Here is a 25,691-nt window from a genome sequence, read left to right on the forward strand (position 1 = left end):
TGCGTCCTGTGTATATGTCTATCCTGTCAGCCTCCCTCACTGGCTGTGGGGAGACAAGGATCCACAGTTTCGGAACCTTTTGTTGGAGCCCAGCTCACAGTGGGTGTTAATGAAAGAACTAATGAGTAAATGAAGATGATAGCCAGGTGCGGGGTGGGGGTGGGTCTCTGGGGCAAGATACTCTGAGCCCGAGGGCTGGGGAAGCAGGGGTGGGGGTGTCCAGGGCTGGTACCTGCAGAAAGGCAGCCAGCACGGCCAAGCCCCCCGGGCGCCCCAAGGCCTCGTCAGCTTTGGCAAATGCAGTGCTGAGGTGAACCACATGGATCTGGAGAGGACACGGTAGGAGTGGGCGAGATCCCCTACCCCGCGCCCCACTTCGACCCTCCGCGGACAGCTGCGCGCTCACCTCGGCAGGGAAACGGTGACCGCCAACCGTGTGCTCCGAGCCCGGGCGACCCGCAGCCCCCCAGTGCAGATGCAACTGCAGGGCCCGGTACTCCTGCCCGGGACCTAGGGCCATCTCCAGCCTGGGAGGCAGACTCAGCTGCACTGCGTGGTGAGAGGCAGGTGAGCCGGGCCCGCCCCTCTCTCCGCAGAGCGCGAGCCTAACTCCCAGGGACAGTCCCTCATCCCCAGCTAGCCTCCGCCCCTTCCCCGAGGCTCCGCCCCGAGACCGCCTCACCGGTGTGGCCATTGTTGCGCAGGCGCAGTTCTGGTTGTGGCGGGAGCTCAAAGCCAAGGAGTTCCAGGGGTCGCAGGGCTGGGCAAAACGCGGTGAGTTCTGGACGGATATCTACCGGGGACTGAAAACGGCCAGCGCAGGCGGGGGACACCTGGGGCCATGGCGGAGCGCCTGGAGTGGGAGAGTATGTACAGGAAGTTTGATGACAAGATCAGGAACTTTTAGGGAAGCTGAGTAGAAAAAGTGATGGGGTCGAGTCAGGAGGCATCCAGACAGGAGATAGAAATAAGGGATGTGGAGGGAGAGAGGCAGCGGGTGGTGTCAGGGACTGGCAGACGCGGATGCGGGGGAAGAGGGCGGGGGGTGCAGGCACTAGCAGAGCTGAGTGCCCACATTGGGTCTGTGCAGGGGGTGGGTGTCTCACCTCCATAACGCCAATGACTGTGGTCATCCCCTGCATAAATAAGAAGAATGAAGAAGCTGATCTTTGAGCCCAGTCCCTCCCCAGCGGCCAAAAGGAGGTGGGTCTCCTTCACTAGCAGAGGTTCACAAATTCAGATGTCTTACAGAAGCATAGCAGGTAACAGAAATGCCTGAAGCAGGCCAGGTGTAAAGCACTATAGATGGCAGCCAAGTAAAACGCCACAGCTTGACGGGCCACACAAAGATCCTGCTGGCCCCGGAGATACCAGTTTGCGACCACTGTCTCAGGGTCTCTAAAATGGGTGGAGGCCTCAGTTCCCAGGCCCAAATCAGTAGACCTTTTTCTCCCTTATTCATCCCTCCTCCCCACTCATCCTGTTCCCTTTCTGGTCTCCAGCTCGTTTTCCAAAGTTCCTGGCTTGAGAGTCAAGATACCAGGTTCTCCTACCTGCTGTTTCCTTAGTCCTAGGTCTCAGTTTCCTCATCTGTAGGCTGAAGATGAGGTGATTTCTACAAGCCCTTCCTGCTCTTCCTCTGGTACACCCCTGTCCTTCCTCTTCTCTCCCCTCATACTCTTACTTCTCTCCACCTTTGTTTTCTCTCCACATTCCTATCTTTCTCCTCTCCAGCCTCCCCCTTTCTTCTTTCCCGTCTCTTCCTGCTTACCTCTCTCCATCTGTGCCCCTTTTTGTCTCCCCATCTAGCTCTGAAAGGGGGTAAAGGGCTAGTGGCATGGGAGCCCCTGGGGTTGGGAAAAACTACCATCAGAGTACAGGCTCCTCTCCTTCCCTGAATAATCCCTACCTGGGTTGGGGTTTAATGAGGGGAAGCATCAACCTCCTGGAGCCTAGATTTGCAGAGCTGATGACCACTTACCTTTTTTGTCTCTGTGGGCATTATTCTGGGGGCCTTGAGTATCCCTGGGAGTCTCAACAGTAGGTAGATCCTCTATCTTCAGAGAATCCTCTTCTCCTGCTTCAGTCTTCATTCCAGGTGGATCCAACTTTCCAGGTGGGTCCTCCTCTCCAGGTATATCTTCTTCACTGGGCAGGTCCTCCTCACGCAGTGGATCGTCTTCCCCAGATGAATCTCCTCCTGTGGTGGGAGCCCCCTGCATCCAGAGCAGGCTCTGGGGATGGGCAGGCACCAGGAGGAGCAGTAATAACAGCAACTGCACAGCGGGGCCTGGGGAAGGGGCCGGGATCCACAGAGGGAGCCAGGGGCTGGGGCACAGGGGAGCCATGCGGCTGACTGTGGGGTGTCCTGGGACACGGTGTGTACGGTCTGTACGTGCATCAGAAACAGGAGCTGGATGGGGGAGGAGCAAGCCTGGAGGGGAGCAGACTGGCTCACAGAAGGCCCTTTTGTAGAGATGGAGCCAAAGCCCTGCAGGTCTGTCTGGCCCTGTGCCCCCTCCCTGATAGCAAAGTTGGGCATGGGGTGGAGTGAGCGGCAGGTATGTGCGCAGGTAGAAGGTTATCAGGGTCATGGGCTCAGCTTGGAACCCAAGGCACCACCTGGCACTATACAGGTTCTCCCTGGCACCGCCTGGCTGCTCGCCAGCCAACCTCAGCTAACCCTGGCCTGCTTCCCAGTCCCAGGCAGCTGGGGACCCCACGTCCTCTGGCTGAGAGGGGAAGCAGCCCATATATACATCCCTGGCCCAGCCAGGGAGCAGGTGAAGGGGTAGGGCAAGCTGTGGGGGGAGTCTGGGGGTGGGAGGGTGGATGGATGAGTAGGTGGGAGGCGAATTTGAGTATGAATGGAAAACTGTATATATTTATTAGAGAGTCTGATAGGTTTAAACTAAATGTATTATTCATCATATTACACCTTTGCTCAAAAACCTCCATTGGCTTTCCACACTCTACCAAAGTATCTTCTATCTGCCCATCTTCTCCCTCTAGTTGACTTCCAAGTCCCCTCAAAATACTACCAAAGAGACTTTTCCATCTTTTCTCCTACTACTCTCCCTCATACCCTAGCCAAATTAAACTATTCATTTTTTACCCAAACCTTTGACCACCTTTGTTCATTTAGTTCTCACTGCTGGGAATGCCTTTCACTCTTCTATTTATTTAGCATCTACCATATGTCAGGCATTGGGCTAATAGACTAGATGTATGGAAATGAATAAGACGCAGTCCCTATCCCGAGGAGCTTGCTGTCTTGTGAGTGAGGGCAAAAATCATCATAATATTTGGGGGAGAGAGATGAATTCTGCCTCAGAAAGTAATACAGAAGTAGGCAAAATTTGATCAGGGCTTAAAGAAGTAGCAGTTCACTTGGTTTAAAAAAGAATGGGGGAGGGGCTTCCCTGGTGGCACAGTGGTTGAGAGTCTGCCTGCCGATGCAGGGGACACGGGTTCGTGCCCCGATCCGGCTGGGCCCGTGAGCCATGGCCGCTGAGCCTGCGTGTCCGGAGCCTGTGCCACGACAGTGAGAGGCCCGCGTACCACCAAAAAAAAAAAAAAAAAAAAAAAAAAAATGGGGAAAATGGCATTCTGGGCAAAAGGGAGGCACCAAATACTTTGAGCAGAAGAATGACAGAATCCAAATCTCATTCTAGGTTATGTTGAAGGGTAGTGTGGAGTACGAATTGGAGGGGGAAAGTGGGTGCAAGGAGATGAATAGTGAGAGGACCCCAACAATGGGCTGGGATTCCCAGTCTGCCTATTCACTTAACATTTGGTAAGCTTCCTCTAGTCCTCCAGGCACTGTTCTAGACCCTAGGGATGCAGCATTGAACTGGAGAACAGCCTCTGCTGTTCTACAGCTCACATTCTAATAAGGCCCCTATGGCTTCAACAAACCAGAAGAGAGTAAGGCCATCTCAGGAGATCCTTATCTGGGGCTAACATTCAGTAGGTACAGACACCAGTATGGTTGTATAGGTAATTAAATATATTGAAATATTTATAATCTGGTTTGTAACTAGTCCCTAACTCCAGGGTGCTCCTGCTACCCCACTCCTCCCTAGGGACTGTCCTGACCTTATGAACTCACTAAAGAAGTAATGCTTGACACAGCAGGGGCTCCAGGACCCCACTTGAATGCCCCAACCAGTTTCCACTCTGGTAGGTCAGTAGTTGTGCACGAATGCACCCACTAACATGTTAAACAGCTTTACTATCTCCTCTGTCTAAATCCCTTCTATTATTCAAAACTCAGTTCATACAACCACTATGGAGAACAGTATGGAGGTTCCTTAGAAAACTAAAAGTAGAACTACTATATGATCCAGCAATCCCACTCCTGGGCATATATCTGGAGAAAACCATAATTTGAAAAGACACATGCACCCCAATGTTCATTGCAGCACTATTTACAATAGCCAAGACATGGAAGCAACCTAAATGTCCATCGACAGAGGAATGGGTAAAGAAGATGTGGTCCATATATACAGTGGAATGTTACTCAGCCATTAAAAAAGAATGAAATAATGCCATTTGCAGCAACATGGATAGACCTAGAGATTATCATAGTAAGTGAAGTAAGTCAGACAGAGAAAGACAAATATCATATGATATCACTTATATGTGGAATCTAAAAACACATGATACAAATGAACTTATTTACAAAACAGAAACAGACTCACAGACTAGAAAACAAATTTATGGTTACAAAGGGGAAGGTGGAGGGGAGGGGTAAATTAGGAGTTTGGGATTAACCTATACACACTACTATATATAAAATAGATAACCAACAAGGACCTACTATATAGCACAGGGAACTCTACTCAATATTCTGTAATACCCTATATGGGAAAAGAATCTGAAAAAGAATGGATATATGTATATGTATAACTGAGTCACTTTGCTGTACACCTGAAACTAACACAACACTGTAACCCAACTATACTCTAAGATAAAATAAAAATTAAATAATAAAAAAAAAGACTCAGCTCAAAGGCCATCTCTTCTAGGAGGTCTTGCTTGACCAACTTTACACCACAGGAAGAGATTTCTGGTGCCTCTGAACCACCACAGTTCTTTGCCCTCACTAACAACCTTGTCTAGCATCCAATTCATATTAAGGTGATTTATGACATTATATCTGCTCCAATAGCCTTGAGGTCCATAAGGGCAGGGTCCAGTATTTGATTGATTGAGTCTGTCTTTTGTTCAGTATTACTTTATTATTGATCATTTTTCTCTCTGCAGATCACCGAGACAGGGCTTGAGAAAAACCAAACTAAATGCCTTCCCTGCCCTCAGGGAGCCCATTGTCAATGGCCTGTGTGTGTCAAACCGCAATTATTCCAGGAGCAGGACATCACATTTCTACAGCACCCCAAACTGTCTGCCTTGTCAGAGTGACTGTCATACTGTATGCCAAAACTTGTATGGCTGAACAAGCAGTCTTCTTAGGAGGTAGTCAGCCTAACGATCTAGGTTGCCATTTCTGGAGCTAAATTAAGAGCCATCCATGGCAATCTGATCCAGTGTGAACTCCTGATGGTCAGCTCATTGTCTTGGTCAGCTGTGTTGTCAGAACCTTGGTTGGACCCAGACACATGGAAAGTACATGGTAATATCTAAACTGGATGGGCCTGGACAAGACAGAATGTGGTAACGACTAATCTAGTTGAGGTGGAGGAGGTCATGGGAAGCATGGAGGACAGAAACACCATGCTAACTGAAGTCTGGAGTCTGTATGTCTAGAACTTTCTCCAACACCAATCTTAGTTTTATTTCATTTTCCCTCTTTCCAAATGTTTTGAATGTTTCCACCTTTTTCCTTTTTAGATCTCCATCAGGGTCTCCTTGTACAATTCTCCTTGGCACTTCTATGTGTCCACATGTCTCCCCTCCATCTCTGCTGCTTTTTCTCAGTATTTCAGAGTCCAGATTGCATCTAGGTACAGCTCTCTCTGTGTTACAGCTCCCTAATTTCCCAAGTGCCATTCTCCATGGTGCTGTCTCTTTCTTGAGCTCTCTGTCTCTGTGTGTGACTATGTCTCTGGTCTGGGTGGGGAATGTGGACTCTGACCCAAGATCGTGCTTTTGCAACTGGGAGTCTGCCAAACCCTAAAACAGGTTTGAGCTCCCAGAGTCTTGTTTCCTGAGTCTCCTCAGGGACAGAGTGTACTCAGGACTGATTGACTAAGGACACCCCCTCCCCCCACCCCGGCCTGACACACGACCTCTCTGTGGTTGTTTAAGGCCAAGTTTTTGGTCATTAGGGTCTATGTCTTAAGACATCGAGGGCCATGTCTCTGCTTATCCCAGGGCTGCAGAGGAGGGAGCTATTTGCTGGTGAAGTAGGAGGAAAAAGAGCCCCCTATTCCCCAGACATGGATTGGAAGCAAAGACAAATCACAGCCCTTCTGGGGCCCTGGGGACTCACCTGTAGTTCTGGCCCAGCTCACCATCAGTATTATTTTCCTAGGACTGCTGTAACAAATTAACACAAACTGGGTGGCATAAAACAACACAGATTTATTCTTTCACAGTTCTGGAGGCTAGAAGTCTGAAATTAAGGTGTTGGCAGGGCCCTGTTCCTTCTGAAGGCTCTAAGGCCTCTTCTAGCTTCTGGTGGCTCCAGGCATTCCTTGGCTTGTGGCTGCATAACTTCAGTCTCTGCTTCTGACTTCACATGGCCTTCTTCTCTTGTCCTTATGTCTTCTACTGGATGTCTCTTATAGGAACACTTACCATTGGATTTAGGGCCCACCAGGATAATGCAGGATGATCTTAAGATTCTTAATTTAACTACATCTGCAAAGACCCTTTTTCCAAATAAGGTCACATTCACAGGTTCTAGGGGTCAGGACATGGACACATCTTTATGGGGGCCACCATTTAGCCCACTACACCATCAGCCATTTTGGAACTGAAGTGGGTGCACGGGATGAGAAGGAATGAGCTTGTGCTGGGGACCTTCATGTCTTCTGCCCATATCCCTCTTCATGTCCTTTGTAGGCAGTTTCATTTACTCCCATAGCTTCTATACTTGAGGACAGCCAAGTATCCCCAGGTTGGACTATCCCATGTCAGATCTATAACCACCCGCCAAATGGATATCCCCACTTGGATGTCCCACAAGTATCTCAAATTCAACAGGCCTGTAGCCGAATTCATTTGTCCCCAAAACCTGTTCTTCCATACTCCACCAAGTGGTCTAAGCCAGGAGCCTGGTGCCATCTTTCATCTTTTCCTTCACGTCTGAAGGAAAGTCAAGTCATCAAGCACTATGGATTCTACCTTCTAAACTTTTCATCCTCATTTTTCATCCTAGTCCACACTTCCATCACCTCTTACCTGGGTAACTGCACCAGCCTCCTAATGGGTCTTGCTGAGTCCAGCTAGCCAGGGTGATCTCTCTAAAATGCACATATAATCTCACTCCCTATTTAAGACCTCTGAATGTTTCCCATTGCCCTTAGGATAAAGTCCATAGTACTACTTGACATGGCCTTCAGAGGGCTGCCATTGCCCTGTTCTCCTTGATGGGTTTGCAACCTAGGTGGGTCCAGTCAGAGTGAAGCTCTCTGTCTCAAGTATTTGATAACTGAGGGAATTCACTTTCACTTTGTCCAGACATGGATGAGGAAACACACAGCCTCTGGAACTGTGGGCAGCCACCTTGTAACCCCAATGGAAGCCAGCCTTAAGATGATAAAACCATGGAAGGCAGAGTAGAATGGTAGAAAGCAGTCCTTGGTGATTTGACTGAGCTGCTGGATTAAGCTAACCCAAGTCGTCCCTCCCCCCCCCGCCCCCCCCCCCCCCCCCCCCCCCCCGCCCCGTATCTGGACTTTTCAGTTGCATGAGCTGATAAATTATCTTATCTTATTGTTTAGCCACTTTGATTTACGATTACTTGTGACACAGTCTTACTGATATAAATTCCCTCTATGGTTTGGCCTGTGTCTACCTCTCCAGTTTCCTTTCTCATCACACTTTCCTTTGCAATCTGTGCTCTAGTCTTATTAAACTTATAGCAGTTCCTTGAATGCATTGCATGCGTGTGCATGTGTGTTTTATCTCCGAGCCTTTGTCCATGCTATTTGTCTCTCTGTCCACCGCACCCACAATGCCGGCCCTGCCTAGCCAGGTTTTGTTTTGTTTATCCTCCTGGCATCCTTCAGTTCACATGTCACTTCCTCCAAGAAGCCTCCCTGACTCCTAGGCTAGGGCCAGTCCCTTCACTCCTGCATGCATAGAAGCCTATATTTCCTTTGTAACGTGTATCTCACTTTATGGTGACTCCTTACCATGTGTGTCATGCTGGATTAAAAGCATTCATAAGGGCAGGGGTCACATTTCTCTTGTCCCCCATTTCATCTCCATGCCTGGCATAAGACCTGGTGCGTGAGAGGCATTTAATTTTTGTAGAATGACTGGTAATTATTATTCAAAGCATCCCTAGGGCTTCTCCAGTGAGTTGAAAGCAGAGGTTGAGGGTAATTAAAGGACAGAGGAAATAAAATTTTTTTTGGCCGAGCTACGTGGATTGCGGGATCTTAGTTCCCTGACCAGGGATTGAACCTGGGCCCCCAGCAGTGAAAGCACCGAGTCCTAACCACTGGACTGCCAGGGAATTCCACCCCCCCAATTATTTTTATTTTTAAAATTTATTTATTTATTTATTTGCGGTACGCGGGCCTCTCACTGTTGTGGCCTCTCCCGTTGCGGAGCACAGGCTCCGGACGCGCAGGCTCAGCGGCCATGGCTCACGGGCCTAGCCGCTCTGCGGCATGTCGGATCTTCCCGGACTGGGGCACGAACCCGTGTCCCCTGAATCAGCAGGCGGACTCTCAACCACTGCGCCACCAGGGAAGCCCTAAATTTATTTTTTTAAATTAATTAATTAATTTATGGCTGCGTTGGGTCTTTGCTGCTGCTGCGCGCAGGCTTTCTCTAATTGTATTGAGTGGGGGGCTACTCTTCACTGCAATATGAGGGCTTCTTATTGCGGTGACTTCTCTTATTGTGGAGCACGGGCTCTAGGCGCGCGGGCTTCAGTAGTTGTGGCTCAGGGGCTCTACAGCACAGGCTCAGTAGTTGTGGCGCATGGGCTTAGTTGCTCCACAGCATGTGGGCTCTTCCCAGACGAGGGCTCGAACCCGTGTCCCCTGCATTGGCAGGCGGATTCTTAACCGTCTTCCCTGGCCCCTCTTTCCTTTGGCTTTAGGGGAGAGCTGCGGGCAGAATATGGTGTGCCTGACTTGCTCTGTGGGACACTGGGTCCCCAGGGAATCAGTTGTCTCCAAGTGTCCTCACTGTGTCTTGCTCAGCTTTGCCCTCTTCTTCCTCAAAAGTTGAGTGACTTCCCAACCTGAGCTCACAGCAGGCTCTATTCCCCTGTCCTCTTCCATCCACCTAAAGCACGTTCGCACACTGGCAGGATACCCAAACACACCCATCACTGACTGCGCCCTGGGAGTGTGCTCTGTTCCCATTACCTGGGCTCATGGTGATACCAATTGTCATGAGATTATCTGCCCCCTTCCACGCTTGAGCTCTTAGTGTGGACTGTCCCACATTCACCTGAGACAGTGTAGCCAGTCCTCTACCTATGTGGCATCACCAGTTCCCCTGTGACCTGTCCAAGGTACAGTCTGACCCAAACTCTCTCTTGCCTCCATCGAGCCCTTCAAGTTTTTCCCTGATCTAAGGCCAGCATTTCTCCTTCCTCAGCATACTTAGAATGTCAGAGAGCTAGAGGCGGCCTCAGAATCCTGACAATACCCTGGTTCTTGGCTTCGGGCCCAGATTCTTAGGAGTCCTCAGTGGTAGGAATAGGGTCTAAAGTTTCTAACATTTTGCTTTTTAATAGCATTTTTTTCTAATTACAAAGTAATGCACGCATGCTCAAGCAGAAAACTTGGAAAAAGCAGAAAAGTATAAGGGAATTTTAAAAGTCACCCTATTTATCCCATTCACCCCCTCAGTGGGCCAGTGCCTGGAACAGATTTGGTGCGTAATAAATATTTGTTGAATGAATTATCTTTGATCCCATCACCCAGAGATAAAAGCCACAATCACCTTTCGATTGTTTATCCTTCCAGTCATAGATATGTTATACTACCTAAATAAGATCATATTGTACACAGTTTTATGGCCTGCTTTTTTTCTCTCGTCAATACACTATGTGTTTTCCCATATTGATAGCTTTTTTACATCATTAATGCTTTCATATTATTCTTCAAATGGCTCTACCATAATTTTCCCAGCCAATTCTCTACCATTGGGCATTTAAGTGATTTCCAGTTTTCTGTTGTTACAACATCTTGCCACCCATCCTAGTACATATGTTTTTGTCCACATATCTATTTTTTAGGATGCATTCCTAGAAGTGGAATTGCTGGGTTAGAAGAGTAGGCACATTTTAAGATATCTCATGCATACTGACAAAATGGCACTGCTAATTTACCCTCCAAGGCTATTGCCAGTTTTCAAAAAGACCTAAGTAAGTAAAGAAAATCTGGTACATTTTATCTCTGGACTAGGTAACACAGACTCATCAACTCTAAGCTTTTGGCCAGAATTACAGCAATTCCGACCCACCATGTTAGTTATTGACACTTGCTGACCGGAAGCTAACTGGCTATCAGGTTTTGGATCAGTATGGAAAGAGAAAGCAAGTTAGTGACTTAAAGCCTATCAACTTTTCCGGGGGCCAAAATATTCAAAACCTGGTGAGCCGTGAGGATTCCTAGTAATAAAAGCATTGGGGACAACTGGACCCCGGTGTCTGGCATGGGCCCAGGACAGAATCTTAATTCTACAGGTGGGGCACTGCGACCCTGCCCGTGTCTAAACGCCCAACTCTCCTGACTCAAAGTCCACGCTGCTGCCCCAACTTAGTGCTACTCAAAGGAGGGCCACCCACTTGCCCCAACCTGCCCTGCCCCGAAAGGTGCCGCACACCGGCAGCGCCGCCCTGGCGGTGACCTGATGCGGTTCAGCTGGCAGCTGCGCATGCTCCGTCCTGCGCGCAGCCTCTAGGCGCCAGAGGGCGCGCTCCCCTCCAAGGCCCCGCCCCCACGGCCCCGCCCTCTGAGCCGTTGGGATTTGAATCTCCGGCGGGCTGCGGCTGGGAGTACCGACCCTCCAGTCCGGCATGGAAAGCCCGGGCCCCAGCGTACGGTGCCCGGTGCAAGAGCAGCGTGCCCGTTGGGAGCGGAAACGCGCCTGCACTGCCCGGGAGCTGCTGGAGACCGAGCGGCGCTACCAGGAACAGCTGGGGCTGGTGGCCACGGTGCGGGGCCCGCACACCCTTCCGTAGGGGCGGGGACCCCTGGGTGTGAGAGGGCCCCTACGAGGTCGGTGACCCTGACTGGGGTACCGTGGGTCCTGACCTGGACGCCTGCACGTAGGGACCTCAGGCCGACTTACAGTTTCTAGCGGCGCCTTGGCACTGGCTTCATGTTTCTGCGGACTGCATGCCGGTATTCTCTCCTTCCGCAGTACTTCGTGGGGATTCTGAGAGCCAAGGGCACCCTGCGACCACCAGAGCGCCAGGCCCTGTTTGGGCCCTGGGAGCTCATTTACGGCGCCAGCCAGTGAGTAGAAGGGGCGTGGGAAGAGAAAGGAGGGAGAGCTCTGGCCTCTGGCAGTGCACGGAGCTCAGAGTCGGAGCGACCCCGGTTCACATTCGGAGTCTGCCAGTTACCTCACTTGTGGTCTTGGCCCAGTGCCTTAATCTGCCCCAATTCTCCACCCGTAAAATGGGGTAATAGCACTACCTCCGGGGCAGGGGTAGGAGAATTAAAAGAGGTGGTGCTTGAGTAGTTCTTGGGCTGCTCTTTTATTGTCCTGACCTACGCAGAGAGCTGCTTCCCTACCTCGAAGGAGGGCGCTGGGGACAGGGGCTGGAGGGCTTCTGCCCCCACCTGGAGCTCTACACCCAATTTGCTGCCAACGCTGAGAGGTCCCGGACCACCCTGCAGGTAACCTGAAGATGACCTCAAGTCCTCCTTCCCCTCTTCCTCCATACATTGCCTCTTCATCTGCAGACCCAAACTTCATTTATACTGTTCCTGCATTTATAGAGCCCTGTGGGTGTCCAGCTCTGTACTAAGTTCCCTGTAGGGAGACGGGGTTCTCTCAGGAGCACACAGCTTCCTGAGGGCTGGGGATGTGTACACCGAAGAATACAATAGTAGGAGAGGCTTCTCTCCTTGCTGCCAACTCTTTCCCCGTCACTCTAGGAGCAATTAAAGAAGAACAAACGTTTCCGGAGGTTTGTGCGACTTCAGGAAGGTCGCCCTGAGTTTGGGGGCATTCAGCTCCAGGACCTGCTCCCTCTGCCTCTGCAGAGGCTCCAGCAGTGAGTGAACTCACCCTGACACAGCCAACTTCTCTTGGAATACTGAGTCTGTATGATTGCTGCTCTCAGCTTTGTGGGATTCCATGGGATTTGTCCCACTGTGTCTCTCCTGGGACAAATTGCTCCCAAAAATTTTTTGCAAGAGTAAATGTGAACCCACTGGAGTACCTGGGCTGTGCAGCCTCAGGCCCTTAGCTGGGATTGTGGAACTTACACTGAAGTGAGGGGCCTGTAATAAGGTTAGCAACAGGGTTTCTGGAGATGAAAGGCTCGCCTAGCTTAGAATTTGTCCCTGCGGATGAGTTAAGAACTTAGTTGTCTGTAGCATCCTCCTTAAGTTGATTAACTTTCACCTTGGGATCTGGCCTCCTGAACCTTGGTCAGTCTGCCCCTCTGACTCTTCAATGTGGAATGGAAGAGGGCCATGTGGTGTGAACCCAGGTTCTGAGTCTCAGATGAAAGAGGGGGATAAAATAGCCACAAGCAGGTCTTTCCTGGCTTTGCAACTGAAGTTTGTACAGGGGGTGATCTGTGTGTCAGGCAGAGGAAATTTTGCCCAGCTCTACTTCCCCTCGTAACTTCCAACTGTCTAATTCCAGGTATGAGAATCTTGCCATTGCTTTGGCTGAAAACACAGGTCCCAACAGCCCTGACCATGAACAGCTCACAAGTATGTTCTTGCTCCTCCACAGCAGTCCTTGGAGACTGCTTCTCTTGTATCCATTTCTGGTTCTGACCTCCAACAATGTCTGATATGCCCCTATCTTCCAATGACTTGTATACAATGTTCCTATTGCCCTACATACTCTTTAAGAAGTTAGACTCTGACCCTGGTCCTCTCTGGAATAGCCTTTCACCACCACCATTCACCCAAAGTCAAAGTTGTGTTGGGAGTGGGGCATGGAATATTATTCCAGGGGCTGCCCGGCGGATAAGTGACACTGCCCAGAGAGTCCACACCATCAGTCAGAAACAGAAGAATGACCAGCACCTCCAGCGTGTCCAGGCTCTGCTCAGTGGACGGCAGGCAAAGGGGCTTATCTCAGGTAGTCTGTGTGCTTCCCCTCAATCCTCAAACTACCCTTTTCCTACCCCCCATCCTCTCTTTTGCCAGCACATACCCCCCATTTCGTCAGCCTCCCTTTCCTTCTATTCCGTGCATCACAGTCCTGAAGCTGCACCAGAATAACAGCTCTCCCATCCCCCAGGTCGCTGGTTCCTACGCCAGGGTTGGCTGCTGGTGGTGCCTCCCCGAGGGGAGCCTCGGCCCCGAATGTTCTTCCTCTTCTCTGATGCACTCCTCATGGCCAAGCCTCGACCTCCATTGCACCTGCTGCAGAGTGGCACCTTTGCTTGCCAGGCCCTCTACCCCATGGCTGAGTGTCAACTCCACAGGGTCTTTGGCCACTCAGGAGGCCCCTGTGGTGGACTGCTCAGCGTAAGTAACAGGCGAGAGCCCTAGGTGAGGTAGGAGAGGCCCAAAATATACCTCAAGTGCCTGTGCACCATTCATCTCCTAGGCCCGGGCCCCCCTCACAGGAACTGAGCCACCTACATTGAGAGCATAGTAGGGCTTGGGGTTCATACCTGGTTCTCACTTCAGCCCTAAATTACCTCAATGGAAACAGCAGGGCCTTTAGCTTAAGGCTGGACATTTCTGAGCCATGTGCTAAGAGGTGGTCTCTCCCTAGCTGTCCTTTCCCCACGAGAAGCTACTGCTTATGTCCACAGACCAGGAGGAGCTGTCGCACTGGTACCGCAGTCTGACTTTGGCCAGCAGGTAAGTTATTTTCCTTCAGAAGAGTGCTGTGGTGAGGCCCACGAGCTGGAGGCAGCAGTTTGGGGCCTCTCTCACGTCTGGAACTCACTCGCACCCCTCACCCCACTCCTCCATCCAACACCCTGGGTGGTTTTGTCAGAATAGAGTGCTCATGCCAGTGCCTGAACTATCTTCTCTCCACAGCAGCCAGAAGAACTAGAGGAATCTTACAAATTCGAGTCCAGGATACCTCAGAGTCGGGAGTACAAAGGAATCTTCTTCAGTACTAACAAAACACAGACTCTTCACAGTTTGAGAAGGGTCATTCTGTGTTTGCGTGAGACCAAGACACGCCATGTCGTTTGAACAGCTCTTGAGAATCCGGACACCAAACCTGACCCAACTGAACCTCAGCTGAACCAGCTATTTTTATGTTGTATGTAGTTTCTATAATTTATTTTCCCACAGGATTTTAGTAAAGTTTTTTCTTTTTTGGAGAAGCTTTTTATCTCAGCTATGCAATATGAGAAAAGGGGTTTCTGTGCCCTGAAGGCTGGCATGACGGCGGCCTCAGGAATACAAAGAGAAGGACTGGAGCTCCCTCTGTCTTCTCAGCTCCTGCACTGGAAGACAGCCTCTTTATGTCCTAATAAGGGAAGCTTTTCAAGAAGGCCCAGTTGTTTTTAGGCACCTAGTATGGGGGTGTGTGTGTGTGTGTGTGTGACCAGCTGGAATGGAAAAAGCACACAGGATCATCCAGTCACAAGAACAGACTCTGTTTTACTAAACTGTCAGCTGTTGTCCCTCCTTCCCGGTGGGGGCTGTGACTGGGGCCCTTTGCTGCAGCCTTCCGGCATCTTCTCCTTAGCCCCTGCTCCATTTCCCTGGGAGTAGCTAGGTTCCTCGTCCCTGTGCTCCAGTTTAGGGGCTCCTCCCAGGCCTGACTGTCACCAGCCTCTTCCTCGTCCTCCTCTATAGATAAGTCCTCAGGAAAGGGTGTGCTGGCCTCTGTGAAGAGGAAGATCAGGCATGTTCCAGTCTGAGAGGCTTTGTCTCTACCTCCACCAGACTCTCACCTCCCAAACCTGTACCTGGTTCTGGAACCTCCACACCCTTGTTTGGTTTGCTCTCTCGTAGCAGCTGGTGGATGGCCTGTAGCTTCATGTGCAAAAGCTCCTGCTGGGCTCCAGCCAGGGTAGTCACACTGCAGATATGTCCACTCAGAGGCTGCCCAATCTCTGTGCCCACCTCTCCCACCTACCACAAGTTCCCCTGGCCACAGGGTCATTGCTCTGCTTACCGCTCAAAAAGGGGCTCCAGCTGGGCCATCAGACTGTTCAGGTGTTGTTCTGTCTGGGCCAGCTGTTGTGTCAGCTGGGCCAGCTGTTGCTCTGGGGTAAGGGAGAAAAGGAGAGCAATGGTTACCAACCTTCTGCTGTCCCTTAATCCCCCCCAAGTACAGACTTCTGCAAAACCCACCTGACTGCAGTGAATCCTTCTTGCCTGCCTCCTCCTGGAGAAAAGTAGCCTCATCTTTCCCCTGCTGTGGAAAAAGGCAAGGGCAATGAGGTTCTCAATAACCTCAGTCTTGGGGCTTCCCTGGTGGTGCAGTGATTAGGAATCCGCCTGCCAGTGCAGGGGACACGGGTTCGAGCCCTGGTCCGGGAAGGTCCCACATGCCACGGAGCAACTGGGCCTGTGCGCCACAGCTACTGAGCCTGCGCGCTAGAGCCCGTGAGCCACAACTACTGAGCCCACGTGCCACAACTACTGAAACTTGCACACCTAGAGCCTGTGCTCTTCAACAAGAGAAGCCACTGCAGTGAGAAGCCTGCACACCTCAGCAAAGAGCAGCCCCCGCTTGCTGCAACCAGAGAAAGCCCACGTACAGTAACGAAGACCCAATGCAGCCAAAATAAAATAAATAAATTTACAAAAAAATAAGTAAATAAATTACCGCAGTCTCCAAAGCCAGAAGGAGGAGGAGGACAATTTCAGGTAGACAAAACTAGTGGGTTTTTACCTCAGAGAATCATAATCACAACTAGTCCAGCTCCTCAGCCAGGACAGGAAGCAACAGGTCAGTATGCCCCCCACGTGGTTGTTTAGTCTACTGAAACACTTCCAGGAAGGAGCAGCTGTCGTCAGTTTGATAAAGTTCTGGTTGTTAGTTTATACACAAAGCCAGAAACTGTCCTGTGTGCATCTTCTTTTCATGGTACTGATCAGAGCCTTCCAAAATCATATCTTTTCAATGTGATAGCCCCTCAGGAATTTGAAGAAATTGGTCATACCCCGTCTTCTGTGGTTTAATAGTGCCAATCTTTTGCAGTCAGTGCTCATTTGACACGGTTTTCTCTAGTTGCTTTACTCTGGTTTGTTTTAAGAGCATGTACTGCTCTTAAAACAGTGCCCTCAAGAGAGTAACATTCTCCAGGAGTGTTCTGATCAGAAAATAAAGCACAATACCTCCTTCCTAGCATTGATTTGGGAAGTGGGTTATCACATAACACAACTGAACTTTGTCAAATAATAAACTGCTGCCCAATTATGTTTCTTTCATGCTATACTTGGGTCCAAGAATAGAATTTATTATCTATCCTTGTAAAATTTCATCATTATATTCAGTCCCTCATTCTAGCCTGTCAAGTCTATTTTGGATCACGATTAGCCATCCCTTCTAGTTTCATATCATCTCCAAATTGGCTCAGCCCTCTATATTCCAATGTAAGTAAGTGATAGGGCCAGGGCTAAAGGGAGAGCCCTGGGAGGTACTACTTTCCATTTCAACAGTTTCAATCCACCACAATATACTGTCAGTTCACATTGCAGGGCCTCCTTCCCAAGGAGAACTTGAGACTGCTTGTTACCTCGAACTCTAAAAGCACTTTGGCTACAGTAATCAACTGCTCGTGCCAAGGTTGGAATCTCATCGGGAACTGCACTTACTGTAGTATGGACATTTGCTGGGTTCAAATCCCAGCTCCACCAGTTACTAGCTCTGGGTGGTCTTGAGCAAGTGACTAAACCTCTTCACTGGATTGTTGGGAGGATTAAATGTGATGATCATTATTTGTTTACAATTTACCAAGGGCCCTTCACATCCACTACCACGCTGGATGCTCAAAATAACCCCATAATCTTAGAAAGCCAGGGAACTCTTGTCATTTTACAGACTGAAGGGAAAATGTGTCTTCTTCTTGGTACCATAGCGTCCCCCTGGGAGATTCAGGCTCGGGGTATCCCCACCCCTGGTCGTCCCGCACCTGTAAACACTTGTACAGCACAAAAGCCACGGCGGCTGCGGTGTACAGCGCTCCCAAGGGCAGTGCCCCGGCCCAGGCCCGCTCGCGCTGGTTCTTGGGCGGTGGCGGCGGCGGCCGCCGCCGGGTTTCCGTGGCCCCAGGGCCGACCTGGGCGGCGTCCCCTGAAGAGGAGGGCAGAAGCGGTCAGTACAGCTGGGGTTTGGGGCCTGTGGGCAGTCCCAGCCTCCCTCCAGCTGCCCTCGCTGGTACCTGGGTGTGCCCGGTGGTCGGGGCTGGTGCGGTCTCCGAGCACCTCGGGCAGCGCTGACACAAGTAGCAGCCCCAGCGAACCCGCGAGCGACACCACGCTCGCCATTGCAGGCAGACACCGCGAGAACCGAGGCGGCGCCGGCGTAGGTCGGACGCACCCGAGCGCTCCCGAGCCCGTTCAGCTCCCGGCTTCCCAGGAAGGTCACGCCCACCCAGTGTGTGGGCGGGGCCAGGCCTATTTGCATAGCACTGTGGGTCCAGCTTAGTTCATTTAAGAAATTAGTTCATTTCTTACCTCTATATAGGTATTCTGTTAGCCAGGATGTCTCCAGAAGCGTACAGTCTTAGGAGATTATAACTGGAAGTGATTTTTATTTGCCACGCCACCACTTTCGTCACCCTAACGGAAAATTAATTTCGCCTTGGAGCTATAAAAGGTTAGACCGCGAGACTCACAACGTAGCTTGTGCTGAAGGCCTGTTTCCTAGGCTACGAACTGGGGACTAGTTCCTTCTTTGCGCCTAGGGGAAAGTCCCCGGACCTCTGGCAGAGAGTGCCGCGTGCGCATGTACGCTAGACCTTCCCTGCTTCTCACGGTTAAGGCCGCCAAGAAGCGATCCCGCAACTGGTGGGAGAGCCGAGCGGCGTGTTGGTGGGGGTGTCATCCGTCTACTTCTATAGTTACGCAGGCAGTGCGCCATCGTGCGCACCAACCACACGGGGCTCATTCTCAGCGCGGCTACTTTTGTACCTTGCTAGAAAGTAGCAAGTTACACCCCTGAGCTACTTCTTATTCCTCCCCTTAACTACTTGTTCCTCCTGTGGCCTAATACATCACTGTATCATTTTTATGCAATTCCCATTTCGTGCGACGGCTTCCTCTTCCCCACCCTTTCCATCTGGCAAGTGCCTGTAATAGCCACCATTTATCGTGTAGCATGGTAACACGATAAATTTTTTTTTTTTTTTTTGCTGTACTTGGGCCTCTCACTGTTGTGGCCTCTCCCGTTGCGGAGCACAAGCTCCGGACGCGCAGGCTCAGCGGCTATGGCTCACGGGCCCAGCCGCTCCGCGGTATGTGGGATCTTCCCGGACCGGGGCACGAACCCGTGTCCCCTGCATCGGCAGGCGGACTCTCAACCACTGCGCCACCAGTGAAGCCTCACGATAAGGTTTGATCTCTGCCTGGGCTAGAATCCTGCCTCTCCTATTTGACTAGCCGACCACCCAGAGGCAGCCTGGGCTGCAGAGCAGAGTAGTCCAATCCTCGACTCTAAGCCAGTTGACATAATCAATGTAAATAAGTGGTTCAGGCCAGGTGTAATAGGATAAATGGGCCCCAGCTGATTGTTGCCTTTAGGGAATTTGGGCCCACTATTGCCAGCTCTTCTGATTTTTTTCCAATAGATCAACAAATCGGGATTTCAAAATTTGGAAATCTCCAGTTTTTAAATGTTGACGAGGAATCAGTGGCAGACTTAGCATATTTGACACCTGAGAGATTTTTAAAAAGTCTCCTCTTCTATATAACAAAATTATTTTCAGTAATAATCAGGAAATGAAACAATAGTGTCCAGAAAAGAAACTAATAAGGGCCAGAAATTCAAACAGTGAATTATTTCTTTTGTTGAACTCTGTAGATACAATCTTGACGATATAAAAAAAATAGTTAAAATTAAATATACATTACAGAACAAGAAAGGGTAATGGGTTAATATTTCTTAGTTACATTATTGTATTTTTTGAGAAAGGGGCAAAAAACTTATACTTACATTTAACCTGAGTAATGGATAACTCTAATTTCTTTTTTAAAGTTAACTTCTGCAAATTCGTCAAAAGTAATTTTTGCATATTCCTATTTAATAGAGAATACAGCTAGATTTGTCAATCTCCACGCACAGTTGATTAAAGAATGCCTTTTACTAATTTTCATATCAAAAAAGTTTCTTTCACATGAAGCAACAGACATACAAATAGGAAAAGAAAGTCTTAAACATAAAGATGTTTGGCAAAGATTCATTAAAATTCCATTTGTCAGTAAATTCCAGAAATTTTCAATACAAATAAAAACTAAGTGGTTGGGGCTTCCCTGGTGGCGCAGTGGTTGAGAGTCCGCCTGCCAATGCAGGGGACACGGGTTCGTGCCCCGGTCCGGGAGGATCCCACATGCCGCGGAGCGGCTGGGCCCGTGAGCCATGGCCGCTGAGCCTGCGCGTCCGGAGCCTGTGCTCTGCAACGGGAGAGGCCACAACAGTGAGAGGCCCGCGTACCGCAAAAAAAAAAAAACTAAGTGGTCACCTAGAATGACAGAATTAAAGTAACTCAACGTCATTTTATTTGACTTTTTAATCACTGTGCTACCATTGTTCATTGTAAATCTACTGGTTAAATGCAGGACTGTGTAATATCATAGGAGACAGAAATTGTGCCCAAACCAAAGAATAACTCCAAATGGTTAAGAACTAATTCTGGCTATAAACACATGTAAAATGAACCTGTTTGTGTCAGGAGCCAGTTGTATAACTGGGCGTTCTACAGATTAACTTCCATGTAGATTATAATAGTTTGTTTTTTTTTTTTTCTGGCCGCACCACACCGCAGGCAGGACCTTAATTCCCCTGACCAGGGATGGAACCCTCATCCCCTGCAGTGGAAGCATGGAGTCTTAACCACTGGACTGCCAGGGAAGTCGTAGATTAGAAAACTTCTAAAGGATAAGTAATATAAATGTGCTAATTTGAAGCTTATATAGTAGTATTAAAACTCATCAGTAACTACAACAATTTAGAATGTAGATCTACAAAATATTTTTGAGAAAGGAATATTTTATCACTGACATTTTTTAGAATTGCTGAAACTTGGTGATAATAAAAAAGGACACTGATTTTTAGTCAGTTTTGTTTTTAAATTCTCTACAGACAATACCCTCTTATTGCCTGGAGGGGCAGGATCTCTCCTGCCATCCCCATCCTTGGCACATTACTGCAATGATTTTAAATTTTTAAAAAACATTGTATGGGCCAGACAAAACAGATCTCTGACCTCTGGTCTAAGGTTTATATTTGGAACTTAAATCCCTCTTCCCACATCAACAGCCTCCCATGTGGTTGGGCTGTTTCTGGGCAGGGCAGGTACTCTGCTGCTCCCTGAAGCAAACAAGTGGAAACACAGGGCTGTTTCCCAGGACAGATCTGGGGCAGAGGTTGCTCTAATTCAGCTAACTTTTTTTTTTTTTTTTAAGCCATCTTTAAATTTATTTTCCAAATATGAATCTCAATTAATGTTCATACACTGTCATTTAGCTTCAGGCTTTTTTAACCTAGAAAAAAATTCTCTTTTAAAAAATACATCTATTGAGGTATAACTGACAAACAATAAAGTACAAACAAAGGTGCACAATTTCATGATTGCTGACATATGTATAATGCATGAAAGCACAAGCATCACCAAGGCAATGAAAACATCCATCAGCCCCCACTCATCTTCAATCTAGAACACTGCTCCTGTCCCTCCCCATCTCTGTTTTTCATGATATTGACTTTTAGGAAAGCTTAAGGTCACTTGTCTGGTGGAGTGTCCCCCATTCTAGATTTGCCTAATTGTTTCTTCATAATTTGATTCCCACTGAACATTTTTGTCCAGGACATCACATGGGCAATGTAGAGTTCCTCCCACTGCATCCCATTAGGGACACAGAACATCACTTTGGGCACTTGGTTCAAGAGGTGTCTGTGAATGTCATGATGAAGGTCCCTTTCCCTGTCATCATCACAAGTGGTCTGTCTCTGGTACCCTGTTCCTTAACAAAGGCTTTGACCACCCGTGAGGATTCTTGCTGGCTCAGTGATGGCATTGTGGGTAGCAGATGGTGGTTCTCTAATTCTGCACAACTACACTTCACAGTTGGCATCTTCTCTAAAGAAGACCTTTCCTTCCCTGACTCCCGCTCCTGTGTTTTTAAAGGCACCCTTGGGTTCATGAATTCCTTTCCTCCATCCAATGTGTGTAACCCAATATCTTCCTTTTTGAGGCAAAGTGTGCTGCAATGTGCCAGTAGAGCCCTTCACCCTGCCTCTGCATCCTTCTGGGTCCTAATTAGTTTTCAAGTGCATCACTGCTGTCAGATATGAGCTTTCATTCTACTTCTTTCCTGAGAGTGGACCCAGAGCCAAGCATTTCTCCATGACACCCTGACTGTCTTTATTGGTGAAGGACACTGAAAAATCAAGATCTGGGGAAGTAAACCCTTTTCAATGTTTGATGTAAAACATTTGAGGGTGTACATGTTAAGAACTATGAAGGATCTGAATCAGCTAACTTTTGAGCTTGACAGCTCCTAGGGACAGTTTGGATGAAGTGGACCAGGGGGAGGGAATCAAGCTTCCTCTAGCCCCCAAACTATTATACCAATAATAATAACAACGACAAAGGTCATCTTAACACACGCCCCTCGGGTCAGCCTTAGGGTGTAGTGGGACTGTAAGTACCAGGGGGCCCCCTCATCACATTGCACTTCAAAACATGCTCACTGAGGAATACGTTCTCTGTTCTCTGTCATGGGACTCAGAGTTGGAGAGAAAAGGCATACACCCTGTGGCAGAAAGGAATCTCTGTCCTAAGGCCTGGCTTCCTTGTCTTGTCGCTCCCGCCTCATGCCACTTCTGCCCGCCTTGGGGTCTTCATGAGCTCACCTGCCCAGTGGCTCAGTAAACTCAGGCCTGCCTCTTCTCTGGCCGAAGTTGCTACAGGGTACAGGGGAGAGATGGGGGTGGGGGCGGAAGCCCAGGAACTGCTGGGTAGTGCAGGTGCAGGCACAGGGTGGTGTCTTTGTTCTTTCACTCATCCCTCCCCGCCCCCTTCCTCCCCGGAAACCAGTAACTTTGCCACCACCCGGATTGGAGGTGCTGAGCCGTGGGGGGCCAGGCCCAGGGAGGGGTGGGAGTAAAGGGGGCTGCCGCAGCTGTGTTGGGCCATAAATCAGGCTGACCCCTTGGCTCAGGGCAGGATGCCTGCAACTTTGGCTTCTGTACCACCAGGTCCGAGCACAAGTGACAACTACACGGATCTGCTAGCGCCTGGTGAGCTGGGCGGGACAGGGGCAGGGGGAGGGGTCACGTGGCTCCATGTCCCACCAGCTGGGACCTGGAGGGTTAGGCTGGGCAGTGACACACACACACACACACCCCCATCCTCTCACAAATACAGGAATTCCCTCCTTGACCAAGGCCTGGGGACTATGGGCCCTCTTAGGGGCTGTGACGCTGTTGCTTCTCATCTCACTGGCTGTGCACTTATTCCAATGGACTAGTGGCTGGAGCAGGAACCATCCGGGACAGGGACGGTGAGTGGGGGGCAATAGAGATGGGTTGATCGAGCGTTCCCCCTTACCAACAAGCACCCTCTCATCCCCTAAACTCTGTGTTGCAGGCCTGAAGAGTCTGCGGAAGAGGTCCCTCTGTACGGGAACCTGCATTATCTACAGACAGGTAGGAAGCTTTCAGAGGGTAGGGGCACAGTGGCCAGGGTGCAGGGGGAGGAACAAGAAGTGACCAGATTCCTGTTCCCTGTCCTAGGACGACTGTCTCAAGAACCGGGGCCAGACCAACAGAATCCAACACCTGGAGGCCCTGCCAGGGTGAGTCAGTTGTGGCTGAAGAAGAGGGGAGGGAAGGTAGTGGGGGATTTTTCAAGGGTCCAGTGAACTTCTAACAGCCTTGCAACTCCAGGCTGCAGAGGAGGTGATGCGCTATACCAGCCTGCAGCTGTGGCCTCCTCAGGGCCGGATCCCCAGCCCTGGAAGCCCCATCAAGTACTCGGAGGTGGTGCTGGACCCTGAGCCAAAGCCCCAGGCCTCGAGCCCCGAGCCGGAGCTCTACGCCTCAGTGTGTGCCCAGACCCGCAGAGCCCGGGCTTCCTTTCCAGACCAGGCCTACGCCAACAGCCAGCCTGCACCCAGCTGAGACAGAGGGCCTGGCACAGTGGGGCATACAACTCCCCCGCCTCCTCTGTTGCCAGGGTTACTGCTACCCTGTCTGGGGCATGACTGTTTCCCAACCACCCCCTAAAGACAGGCAGCCATTGCTCAGTCACAGGAGTTATGCTCCCCGAACTTCCTATCTGAGCTGTGAGGGAGACATCTCAGAGGAATGGCAGGCCCCCCGTTTCTTGAGGGTGGAGGAAGCAAAGGCAGTGGCCCCCTCTCCACCGTTTTTTTCCCTCTATCTATTCCTCTCAACCCCCAAACTCCCAGGTCCTCACTCCTTCCGGAGCTTAACCCGATCCTCCCCACTCTGGCTGCCTCTTAGTCTACCCCTGACACCACAGTGTCTCCTCAGACACAAGAAGTGGGGGGGGGGTAAGAGTCTGAGAGGACACAGATGGGCATCCTCCTCAGGAGCCCACAAGCTGGAGGGGTCCTGGAGCTCAGTGACCTGAGAAACCCAAGCCTGGTCTCTGACTTGAGAACCCTGGCAGAATACCAGTCTCCATCCTGCCATCTCTGTTATGTGCCCAAGTTTTTAAATAAAACTTCTGAAAAAGTGTTTAGATTTCACCTAGAAAGCCACACACCTGCAACAGGCCCCACATGGTGGGGCGGTGACCTCTGCTCTCTGCACAGAGCACTTCTGGGAGCGTCTACCTGGGAAAGAGGGGCCAAGAAGGGCCGCAGCATCAGTGATGCAGGGGTGGGTGCTACGGGTGGAGGCCGGAGCCCAGCTGCTGCGGGAACGTCCCCAGGATTTGCACACAGAGCCTCCCCACTCCCATCACCTGCGGTCTGCAAGTTTCCCACCCTCTGACCTACTTTCCCCAGGGCCATCATCCACAGCCTGAGGTCTGGGCCATTTTCCCCTACAGCCTCTGTAGATCTCTTGACAGACCCTACTGAGGTTTGAGCAGAAAAAAAGGGGAAGCTGAGGCTTTTACTTCCAAACTTCTCTCCTTCCTACTTAGAGTCCCAGAGAAAAATCACAGAGAAGGGAACCTTGAGCCTGAGACCAGCATGGTGGTCCCAATGAGAAGGGCGACACGCCTCTCCACGCACACACAATAACCCAAATGCCCCAGGGTTCCTGGACCTCTGAGGACCCCCAACCTGGGCCTCCCCAGAAGAGGCCCCGGTCGCGGTTAACGGCAGGCAGCTGGGGCTGTGTGGGAGGGAAGATGGCTTTGGGGGCGGGCAGCGGGATGTGGGGTTCTGAGGGCTGCTGCGCTACAGACGGCTCAACGTGTCCGCGGCCTGGGAGACGTGACGCCCTGACCTTGGAAGAAGCAAGGGGTCCCGCCAACCTCCTGGGACGAGCCGGGAGCCGCAGCCGAGGTCTTAAACGCCGCCAAGTTAGGAAGCCGACCTCCGCTCCCCGATCTCCCTCTCCCCGCGGGCTTCCGCGGCGCCCAAACCAAGCCCCGAGCGCCCCCGCCTGGTGCGACGCGGCCTCGTCACCACCTCTGCGCAGGCGTAATGCTGCCCTGCCCACAGCATGCTGGGAGATGTAGTCCAGACCGTGCGGGGCTGACCCCGAAAGTCTCCCGGGGCTTCTCGAAGCACTGGCCGTGTAGCTCTCGGAGCTGCCGCCTCCCCCGTTCGCGGAACCTAGCGGACTCACTCTGTCTGAAGCTGGGTGCTATTTGAACTTTGTTCTCCTTCCAGTTCTCGAGGCCTGGACCCTCTGCCTTCCCCCTCCTACAACCCTTGAGTTTTTCTTACCGTCTTATCTCGCCTATCACCGAGGCTCGTGCCCTAGCCTAGGCCCTCAGGACTGAACGCCAGGACTGTGGCAACTTACTAATTGGTCCCTGAGTCTAGGAAATAAGTCGGGGCAGCCAGATCCGCCTCAGACACCCTTGCCACGTCTCGCTAGCTGATCAACTCGTCCCACGAAATACGTGGTAGTTCTCGCCCCTTCCACAGCTCCAGGTGCTTTCCCTAGCAGCCTACCTTCCCTCACTGGTGTCTGTTTCCAGCCAGAAGGAGAGCCCTGTCCTCGGCAAATTCCCAGGGGCGAATCCTTAGGGGAAGCCACCAGGGCCC

General features: G+C 50.6%; 3 protein-coding genes across 12 annotated transcripts in view; 2 read left to right on the forward strand and 1 right to left on the reverse strand.

The window, feature by feature from the left end:
- LOC115867823 (coiled-coil domain-containing protein 107) overlaps nucleotides 1–25,055 on the reverse strand; it is a 28,329-nt gene extending 3,274 nt beyond the window's left edge. For 2 of the 10 annotated variants that reach the window (XM_070045728.1, XM_070045727.1), the window contains exons 1-10: nucleotides 17,660–18,636; nucleotides 17,411–17,571; nucleotides 15,624–15,687; nucleotides 15,445–15,535; nucleotides 6,455–6,501; nucleotides 1,982–2,290; nucleotides 1,107–1,136; nucleotides 683–853; nucleotides 407–549; nucleotides 233–325 (exon numbers count right to left, since the gene is read on the reverse strand). In XM_070045728.1, the coding sequence (XP_069901829.1) occupies nucleotides 233–325; nucleotides 407–549; nucleotides 683–853; nucleotides 1,107–1,136; nucleotides 1,982–2,290; nucleotides 6,455–6,501; nucleotides 15,445–15,535; nucleotides 15,624–15,687; nucleotides 17,411–17,571; nucleotides 17,660–17,765 (1,215 nt within the window). In that variant the 5' untranslated portion in view covers nucleotides 17,766–18,636. The other 8 variants (XM_060300777.2, XM_060300776.2, XM_030884188.3 and 5 more) reach the window with 8 other exon arrangements.
- ARHGEF39 (Rho guanine nucleotide exchange factor 39) lies at nucleotides 9,003–15,371 on the forward strand. The gene is made up of 9 exons (XM_030884189.2): nucleotides 9,003–11,314; nucleotides 11,524–11,618; nucleotides 11,885–12,005; nucleotides 12,267–12,385; nucleotides 12,985–13,055; nucleotides 13,303–13,431; nucleotides 13,594–13,823; nucleotides 14,077–14,165; nucleotides 14,349–15,371. Exons 1-9 carry the CDS (start codon nucleotides 11,177–11,179, stop codon nucleotides 14,362–14,364), a joined length of 1,008 nt encoding a protein of 335 aa, XP_030740049.1. The 5' UTR covers nucleotides 9,003–11,176; the 3' UTR covers nucleotides 14,365–15,371.
- On the forward strand, nucleotides 22,591–23,619 carry SIT1 (signaling threshold regulating transmembrane adaptor 1). Its single transcript, XM_030884195.2, has 5 exons — nucleotides 22,591–22,737; nucleotides 22,865–23,000; nucleotides 23,087–23,145; nucleotides 23,233–23,294; nucleotides 23,386–23,619. Exons 1-5 carry the CDS (start codon nucleotides 22,665–22,667, stop codon nucleotides 23,617–23,619), a joined length of 564 nt encoding a protein of 187 aa, XP_030740055.1. The 5' UTR covers nucleotides 22,591–22,664.
- Nucleotides 25,056–25,691: the final 636 nt, after the last annotated feature.

This window comes from Globicephala melas, chromosome 6 (genome assembly GCF_963455315.2).
Source record: "Globicephala melas chromosome 6, mGloMel1.2, whole genome shotgun sequence".
NCBI classification, from domain to species: domain Eukaryota; kingdom Metazoa; phylum Chordata; class Mammalia; order Artiodactyla; family Delphinidae; genus Globicephala; species Globicephala melas.